Here is a 10225-nt window from a genome sequence, read left to right as displayed (position 1 = left end):
TCAGTATGTTGTTTTAAATTAAATGTCATATGTGCATTCAAGTGGATATATGGGAAGGTGTTAGCAAGATCTGCATGTGGGACATAGCTATAAATGGGAAACTGCATGAAGAAAGTATATGAGACATGTAGACACACTTTCAATATGCAGTCACTGGTCCTCTAAGTATTCAGTGTGTGTGGGGGAGTGGGTGTAGAAGAATTAAAACATATGTGATTATTGGGTTAGCCAGTACAGTATGCTGGAACGTATTTGCCTAACCAAAACAATGACAGTTCAAATTATGCCTTTTCCGTGCATCATGTTCCACAGTTGAAGTACCACACCCCACTTATGAGAAAGCGAAATTCAAGGGTTTCTTTCCTAACTCAAACTAAGAAAAGTATGAAGTGGGAACTCAGCCTGCTGGCACAGTGATACTAATATCCTTTATCAGCATTGCATTTGTTACATCATTGTTTTCAGTATAATGACAATTGTATGACCCCTCAACAACAGCAAAACAATCTGCAAAATAAATGTAATTTTTACCTTCTTGATTCAACAGCAAATACTTCAGAGGCTGAAGGTGTGTTCATTTTTTCTGTATGTTGCAAATGCACTTGGCCAGGTGTTGATGTGAAGCATGCATATGTACTGGCCATCAGTTACTTTTGCCTGAGTTCTTCTTTTGCTATATTCTTTGTAACTTTGTAACTAAAATATGAAGTAAATAGTCATTTTTATTATAATTTATGTTTTAAATATGTTTGTGCACTGTGTTAAACTAAAATACTTGATTTTAGCAAGAATAAATTATAATAGATCTAAATAGAATTTACATCAATAAAACTAATTGACTCCAGCTAAAACTGATAATATAACAACCTGCTACTCACATAATTTGGTAGCACTACAACATCCTTTCCTATTATGACTATATTTCTAGATGTAAGACCTTGACGCTGATATTTATGTTGTGGGCATTAAAATAAAACCATCATGTGCTATGTCATACATTGTAGGACTATCATGACTAGAGATCCTTTGTAAACGGTGTCATTACAGTGCTTTATAATAAATGTACTAGTAGTTGAGAGATGTACTATAACATCTTAGCATTCAGCCTACTGTAAGAATAGGTCTACATTTGTACTGGATCAGCTATTCATTCAGATACAGAAAACGCTATGAATAGTTTAAAATTAAACATGTATAGTTTGTTCTAAACGTTTACATGATACAAATTTTAAGCTTTTATGCAGGTGTTGTGTTTGTCACATTAACCCAATGTGTGTGTGTGTGTGTGTGTGTGTGTGTGTGAGGTAGACAGAGGGTATACATATTAATAACACTTGTATATGTATCCAAGTTCCCTAACGTAATTTAAAGTTCTCTCACAAAGGAAGTTTAATGAACAGGTTTTTAAAATGACGTTTATAAGCACGCTGTTATATAAATTATTAAAATATTTCACCCCAACATGCATAATGCACACAATGCCATCACGGAGTAAAATATACATCAGCCGATCACATAAATTTTGGGAATCTTACATAACAAATCAAGTCCTTGAGCAAAGATAGTAATAACAAACAGTGTGTGTTTCAAACATAGGAACAATATGCTGACAATTTTAGAATATTTTATACGTAGACAATGGCCTTCTTGTCCAACAACAATTTCGCCATTTCAGTGTATGGTGCCAGTCCTAACTCTTCCATTAATGTTCTTCATTGAATACACTGTCCCCCAAGACGAATCCTTGATATTTCCCGTTCGGTGTCTCTGACAGCTTTTCGACGTTTCATCTCAGAAAGCTACAAACGCTAGTGACCTTTACGTTATTGATACTCGCGTGCTTCCGCCATTGTCTATAGTAGATATTTAAATTACAACCATGTGACTTATAACCCGCCCACTAGACGAAGATGACATGTCCGTTTTTGTGGTCGCGTGGGATGACCGTAACAGTTAGTGACCTACACGTTTCAATTAAAGCGAGCCCCCACAAAACATTTTTTCTCGTTTATTTATCAATTATCTAATTGAATCTTCACAAACTCTTTGTTTTTGTGAATGATTGCATCTTATAGGTTGACACATGTAATTATGTTCATGACCTTTATAATTCATAAAGTTACAGACACTCTGCACTAGAATGCCTTTAAATAAGTTATAATTTCACGTGAAGGATGTCATGACGTATATACCCAACCTTAGGAATTAACTGATTGTACTGGTATTTCCCAAAATATATACATTTTATTATAGAGTTGATGTTATTGAAATTGGAATTATTTTAATAAATGATTTTCTACTTTTGATTAAATAAGACTGCTTTTTGTAAGCCATTACTAAGTAAATCCATACGGTTTTAGCCTAAATCACCAATTTATGTGGTATCCGACACTAAAAGAACGCTCCTATAATCTAGAACTAAATGACGTTTTACATGAGCAACATATGTCAAGAGCTAGAAGGCTCAAAGTAGGAGAAGTATTGTTTATAAGCCAACCTAAAAGGAAGTTTCAAATAGATCGTCAGAGCCACTGCCTGTTTCGTTCTATATTTAGTCACGATATAAGAACGTGTCAATGGTCATTCCCTCACATACGTGCTTTTGCTCGTGATTTGAATTTTAGTCACGTGAAACCGTTATCACACCCTACATACTGTTATATAAATTCACCTACACAGGCCCCAGGCAATCTCTGTTACCACTCCAAGTACAAACGTGACCTTTGTATATATCGTCTTCTAGCTAAATCAAGAAACATGGATTCAGCTAATGCCGTTATTTGTAAGTATTATTTATACAACGTAGCGTGCATAAATTCGTCTCTATGTGATGGTGTAGATCTTTTGAAGATCGAAGTGGACAAAAGGAAAGCAAGCATAATCACTCCAGTTCTTAGCCTTCAACTTGCTTCGCACAGAACGCTTTAATTTTGTCTTGTTGTATTTAAGTATTTGATTGCAGTTATACCTCATAAACCAGTCACTAACCTTCAAGTGTTAAACTATAGAGTCAGTTCTTTTGATACAATTGAAAAGCATATAAAAACGAAAACATGTGGATTTGTGTATAAATTGAATTACGTATCGATATGTAAGTTAGGAATTCATTATAATCATAATTATCCGAAATGGTCCGTTGTTCTAGAATTACCATAATGTTCATCACAGTTATCTAGGGCAACATTAAGTAACCTAAATGGTATTTGCAAAGTTTTACTATATATGTTGAGTATTAGTACTTACATATACCTATCGGCTCAAATGAAACAGAAATTATAAAACTAGGTGACACGTTCAAACGTAATTTGCAAGGATGACTGTAGGCTGTGATAATTTATTTGTACCATTCCATTTCAGTAGCCTCTGTACTAATACAATTGATTTATGTTGGAAACCTGCATCTCTCATTCGGTAAGCATGATACGTTTTGCTAGTCATCCAATATGTGTAATACACAAAGTAGTCACATGCTTCATATATGAGATAAATCAGTATATATTTTCTCGAGACTCAAGTATACATAAGGAAGCTATCAAAATGCAATATGCATTACACCAAAGATATGTAAGATGTCTTCTCTTTTATTAAATACAAGAAAACAAGAGAGGTGCAAATTCGGATGCTGCTGGTGAAAATATAGTTACATTGTGTAATGTAACCATACCAATATAGGCTATATTATCTACTCTAAAACAGACCTTTGCACCATAAAGCGAAACAAAATGTGAAACTAAGCAAAGTAAAATATGAACATAAATCAACGAGAATCAATAATAATGGCCTACATTATAACTGTTTGTATATACATATGATTAACTTAAAATGTGTCTGCTGACATGAAACATCAGCATCAAAATTCGAAAGTAATCCTACCACGAATTATGCACACTTGGGAAATTGCTGGAAATAATTGTGTTTGTACAATGCATTTGAATAAATCAGCGAACATGATTTGTACAATAAAGTCCTTAATAATACTACATAACTGTTATATGGTTAAGCAAGTAAACAGAAAATGCAGGTTCTAAACTTTTCACCTCTTTCTTATTGTATCGGCCACGAGAGTATTGGCGCTATCGCAGATAAATCTGCGCCGAACGCGGGAAATCTAATCATCAAACGTATATCTATTTAACTTTGAAAAGGTTACCTCTCAGAGGAAATACTGTTTTGTATTTGTTTCTAACGTCTAGTTTAAACTAAAACAAACAGCAATTTGCCCTGAATTTAAAACGTGCGGTCTCAGAATAAAATGACAGAAACATAACTGCTATAATTATACTACGCATTCCTTTCCTCACCAATATCAGCCTCACAATTAATAAAAAGATTGTAATGGTTATATTGACAATGGTTAATACTAGTTTGACTAATATCATTAGTACATTTGTTATTGTTAATTTCATTATTACCAATATTGTTCTGTTATAGATTATTATTATTATTATTATTATTATTATTATTATTATTATTATTATTAAGCTCATACTATTATTGGCGTAAAAGCGAAGAAATCAACAATAACGCGCAATATTGCGCCGGATATGAACTGCGTCAGCTATGGGCATTATCAAGGTAAATCAACTTTTTTATTTATGTTTTGTTCGTTACCTTGTTTGTCAGTCATTCCAACAGTCAAGTAATAGAAATAAAAATAAAACATCACGAGTAGATATCTGCACTCGCATGAGACAATCATATACCATTATATACCACAACTATCTTCATACATTCTGAAATATAACAAACGCGATTTCGTATACATCACCTCAAAAACTAAGAATACTACTAGCTTTCGTAATATATAAGGTAAAGCTGTGTTACTTTCTCCGTAAAGTATGTATGTTGTATGTATTGTGTGCATTGTATACTGTAGAATCAAACTTGATATTGCTCGTGAGGTGATAAATGTTACATAACTGAAATAGGTTAGTGACTTGGAATTAATAATCAATACCAATGGTGTTAAAAAAATGTTATGCATCTTTCTCTATGAATGTTGTTACTGTCAAGTATATCAATTAGAAACAAAAAGTACACTGCAACACAGATAATTCGGATATTTAATTTATTATTGTCTGATTGTGTTATAAGGCCCGGTCCTTTACATGTCTAATAAAGTCAATGCATCGATATTCTTGTAACAGTGTATTGTTATAGCAGCTCAAGGTACGAAATATGGGCGTGTGTGTTTTGCCATTAATTGTCCTTGTATTTAATTATCTGTCTATTCCCTTTTCATCAGCAGGTTTATATTTTATGTAACTCGATGTGAAAGATTTTATATAATTTTATAAATTGTAATCCTGGCTGTAAAATATAACGAATACCGTTAGTCATTATGCATACGTTACCTGAATATGTTAAGAACGTATCATATGGATCTATAAATATATGCCTATGTATGTGTTGACAATTCAAAATAATAATAATAAGACTTAATATCACCCATGGCTTAACATCTCGTTGGCTGATGGGTTCTCGAGGTTTCTAGAAGAATTCAGTAATTTCCCATTGGCTGGGCTAGGTCACCTGAATAGGCACGTATGACGTAAATTATAAGTGTGAACCGTTACGTGAGATCTATTGCGAAATATATAAAGAGAGAACATAGCAATCAGTTTCAGTCCGATGTTGGAGTGATTGACCTTTCTTTCACTCCTGTTGTAAGTCTGCAAACATGTTTTGTTTTCTACATATAGATATTATTCGAGCGAAATAAATTGATTTGACTGTTTAGCGGAAATAACACTTGTTCATAATTGGGAATACAGTATTATGCTGGTACTGTTATACATTACTTGAAGGAATTCTGGGCAGTGTCATCTTGATAGCGTCACTGTTTTTGGAAACCGGTATATTTCCGGTACTGAAATTTGAAAGAAAATTTACATACATTTAGGACTCTCATAGACCTTGATCAGGATTAGTTTGGATTCACTTAATAATATAATTTCCTCTCATATTTTCATTTATATCTTTGTCGATTTAATTATTTGTTAAGGTTAAGAGTCCTAACATATAATAGGAGGGTAGCCCGTGATACGAATTTCGGAGAAATTAAAATTGGTTTGAAATTTAGATTAATTTATGTGCGTTCATTTGTTTTGTCCCTAATCATCTGAATGTACATAATCAATAAAGACAAGCTTTCAGGACGCCAAATAAAAAAGAATGTTTGCCCTGAATGGCTAAAGTCCTTGTAAAAATACAAACTGCTCCAACGTGAGAGACAATATTATATTTCAGGGACCAAGGCATCTTTGTTAAAACAAAAAATCAAAAATATTTGAAATACAAAATTTATACCACGCTTGTTCAGTTATTAGAGCTATGGCGAAAGAGCTCTTGAAAATGAAGTTGATCAGTTGATGTAATGATGAGCTCTTAATGAACTTACTGTTGTACCTGTTACTAGTCAATCAAAATGTATCGATCATTGTGATCCTCTTTTGACTATTATTTTCTTATGTCTAGTAAGGGTGATAAACGACAAGCATGTGTCGTAGTACGGGGAAAAAGATCCGGATATGTTTTGTTTGTTTGAGAGGGCTAGGAGCGATGTTGATACCGCCGATGTACAAAATTGCTATTCCTAAGTTGTGTCCTGATGGGAAAATTGATACAGTATGAAATATCTGCTAATGGCGTGTGGTCAGTATCAAATTGTGGTACTAAAATCATATAAACAGATACTTCCACGTTGAGCACATTACACTCCTTTGGCTGGTCATCTGGGAATCAATACAACTTCCCACAAGGTCTTGCATCATTGATTTTGGTGGAATATTAAGAATGATGCAGTTAACTAATACATACTTTATCACACCTGTAAAATGATATGAAAATTTAACCAATATATACCTAAAGCTCCTATACCTTTCAACCAGCTCCTGCATCTGACGAACCATTTAGTAGTATAATGGCAGACTGTGTAGGTCCTTTGCGTAATGCCAAGCCAGGCAACCTGTAATTTTACCATAATGTTTACGTCAACAAAGTTTCAAGAAGAAAGTCATCTTTGCGTTATATTAAGACAAAAATAAAGTTAAATTCTGTATAGTGCTATTTAAAAGTTTTGGCCTTCCTGAGCCCGTCCACTCTAATCAAGGTTCTAATTTCATGTAAGGAATATTCCAACAAGTTATGTTTGAATTAGATATACAACAGTTCAAGTCCTACAACCATGAAATCCGGGCTGCGTTATAAATATTTCGTTAGATTTTCAATATGATAAGTTCAAATTGCTACGATACCAGAAACGTTTGGAACGAAGGTATTCATTTATATTTGTTTTGTATTAAGGTGTCAGTTCAAATGTCGCTTCGATTAAATCCTTCTCAACTTGCTTTATGACATAACTTTACGTGGACCATTGATGTTGCTGAAAGAAAAAATATTATGTAAACAGGAAAATTGGAGATAAATTTACTTGACTAAGTCTCTGACTTTAAATACAAACTATCAAGAGTTTGTGAACTGTCAAGATATATTCAGTCTACCCAATCATAAATGTAATTAAGGTATGTCAGCATTGCATAGACAACAACTTCTCAACCTGGTAATAATGTTCTAGCTCTCTTATCTATAATCTCTTCATCCCTTATATTATGTTCTATATACATCTGAAAAGAAAGTTTGTGATTTAAATGATATCATAAACACTCATGAGAGTCAGAAATATAACCACTTATGTCATATTCTTATGTTAAATGAGTAAGTTGATCGAGATAGCTATGTTACTCATTCAGTTACAGTTAGGTGTTCCTGTCAAACAACGTGACTTTTGAAATGATGACATACAACAGGAATATAATGACTTTTATTGAACCAGTCTTCATAATTCTTAAATATTAAAGAAGATGGACAATAAACTTTAGCATATACAGCCAGATGAAACAAATGAGTTATAGCAACTTATGTGCAAAGATGTGCACGTCTTGCCAGATGTATCAACTGGAACAAACTAAATCCACCATGATACTTACATTGTAAGTTCTAAAACTGTAAAACAATACCCTTACAGGAACAATCCATTCAAACAGGATTACTTGAAAAAAGAACTGAAAAAAGATTTTGGAGAATGACTTTATTGTGCCAAGTAAAATTAACTGGAGTTTGCTATTTATACATGTGCCGAAACCAGAAAATTATTATGATATGTGCACAAACTACATAAAAGTGAACAGTGTCACCGAAATGTATTACCTTGCTAACCCAGAACTGGTTACTGGATTTGACATATGTTTGCAACGAAAATATGTTATCAAGTTTGGTCCGTTAAAATGATTCTGTCATATATATCTTACTGATATACCAAAATAATTGTAGGCTTTGCTGGTCCAGACAAATTATATAAATCCTAAGTGATGTCATTTGGTATGAAAAATTATCCTTCTACAATCCAGGGCTTATGGTAACATCTAGTATAGATGGTCTGACAAATGGCAGCAGGCGCTCAATACATTAAAGGCCATGTTTGATAGCACACCAGTTCGTTTCTGCTCCAGATTCTAGTTAGCCATTAAAATATAATTTGATGCATGCGATGTAGGGTTGGTGGCTTATTTTTCAGGAAGATAAACATTGCGTGGATCATTCAGTGTGTTATTTCGCTGATATATTCAACAAGCACCAGAGGAATTATTGTAATATGGAGAATGAGTATTTGTCTTTAATTGTTTCTTTCCATCACTTTGAAGTGTATATTAATTTTGCACATTCTCTGTTGTATTCGGTGATCACTAGCAATTAACTTTTGTCACCAATCATATAAATTAAAAATCATAGGTTGATTAGATGATGTTTGATATTGCTAAAATGCAATATCGATAATGGGATTACCAAGGGAAAATAAAATATAATCGCAAATGAATTGTCTCGTGTATAGGAGTTATATTTCTTTATTTAGTATACAGGTTTGTGCATTTATTATACCTATTCCGGTGTAATTGTATTATTATAATCACTTTGATGATTACATTGTTTGCTATGTTTAAGATTTGATTTGTGTTAACTTATGCTGATTAATTTATTACCACATAGTCGTAAGAACAAAGAAAGAAGAAAAAAAAAGAATTGAGTATTCAAGAATGATACATTTTACCTTTTCAGAGTTATTTCATCTGACGGAAGTGGATCCTTGTTTAAATAGATCCGTTGACAGTATGTGACCACCTATTGACATTTTCATCAAAAGAAAATTCTTTTTTTCATACTTTCGCTAATTTGTATACTAGACACAGATTATTTTGTTTCCGTTGGTTTAAGTGCATTTCAGAAAACTGCTCTGACTAAAGTTGTATTTCCCTAGAATATAAAGTAATATAATAATGCAGAGCTAAATATAATATTCTCACTCCCTCACTTACTCAACGACTTTTCCTAACGTTGTTTACTAAAATGATGCATGGGTTTTTTCTAGGACATTACTCCTTAAGTCGGCTCATACTCCGAAATGTACTTTCCGTCAGCTAGCTTCCCAAATTTAGCTATTGTTCAAATGTTTTCCGTGTCTGCTATTTTAATCGAGCAAACAAAGTATAACATTTTGCACATTGTCATGACTGGCGCAAGCTGACAATTTGCAAGTGTCTCTCAAAATACCGGAAGCAGGCGTTCGGATTGGGGTTTTATAAAAGAGAAATCACCTTATACTAATATCAAGAAAGAAGAATGCCGTCATCTTTGTCTTTTTGTTCCGTAGGAATTTCAAATAGCAGAGTAAAACGGTATTTTATTCAAAGGATATACATGTCAAATACTAAAGTAGACAATCATAAATGTATTCTAATATGTTGTGTTTTCCTTTGCATGACTTATTTGCACATGAGATACAATTTAAGTAATGCTATTGATTAAATCCATAACATTATGAACACGATACATTCTCCCTCTTTGCATAGTAAATAAATGCATTATGATTTGTATATTTCCATTGACGGCTGCAATCGATAGCTATATGGTACTTAAATAAACATTTTGTGTTAAATTTTTCAATCTTTCGCTGAATATCATGCTTTAAACCGTGACCTTAGTTTAACCATGACATATATATAGCACAGAGAAGGAAGCTGATCTAAATAATGACTTTCTCCTTTCAGCACAAGAGTATGTGAAACAGGTTGTCAGAGTCTACTAATGAATTGTTCAGCAATTATGCATGAAGTGCAAAAAATGACAAATATGAAGAAAAAAATCATAATACAAGTAAAAATACATGTAC

At 33.0% G+C, this 10225-nt stretch overlaps 1 protein-coding gene across 4 annotated transcripts in view; it reads left to right on the top strand.

The window, feature by feature from the left end:
• The first annotated feature begins 2682 nt into the window (after positions 1 to 2682).
• The window catches only part of LOC149790519 (uncharacterized), a 45310-nt gene continuing 37767 nt past the window's right edge, over positions 2683 to 10225 (top strand). For all 4 annotated transcript variants that reach the window (XM_089971403.1, XM_089971404.1, XM_089971402.1 and 1 more), the window contains exons 1-4: positions 2683 to 2782; positions 3358 to 3411; positions 4483 to 4575; positions 9115 to 9165. In XM_089971403.1, coding sequence (XP_089827529.1) covers positions 2758 to 2782; positions 3358 to 3411; positions 4483 to 4575; positions 9115 to 9165 — 223 coding nt within the window. In that variant the 5' untranslated portion in view covers positions 2683 to 2757. The remainder of the gene's footprint in view (positions 2783 to 3357; positions 3412 to 4482; positions 4576 to 9114; positions 9166 to 10225) is intronic.

This window comes from Sinohyriopsis cumingii, chromosome 10 (assembly GCF_028554795.1).
Source record: "Sinohyriopsis cumingii isolate HCF-2022 chromosome 10, ASM2855479v2, whole genome shotgun sequence".
NCBI lineage: Eukaryota > Metazoa > Mollusca > Bivalvia > Unionida > Unionidae > Sinohyriopsis > Sinohyriopsis cumingii.
This window is presented reverse-complemented; position numbering and strand designations above follow the sequence as displayed.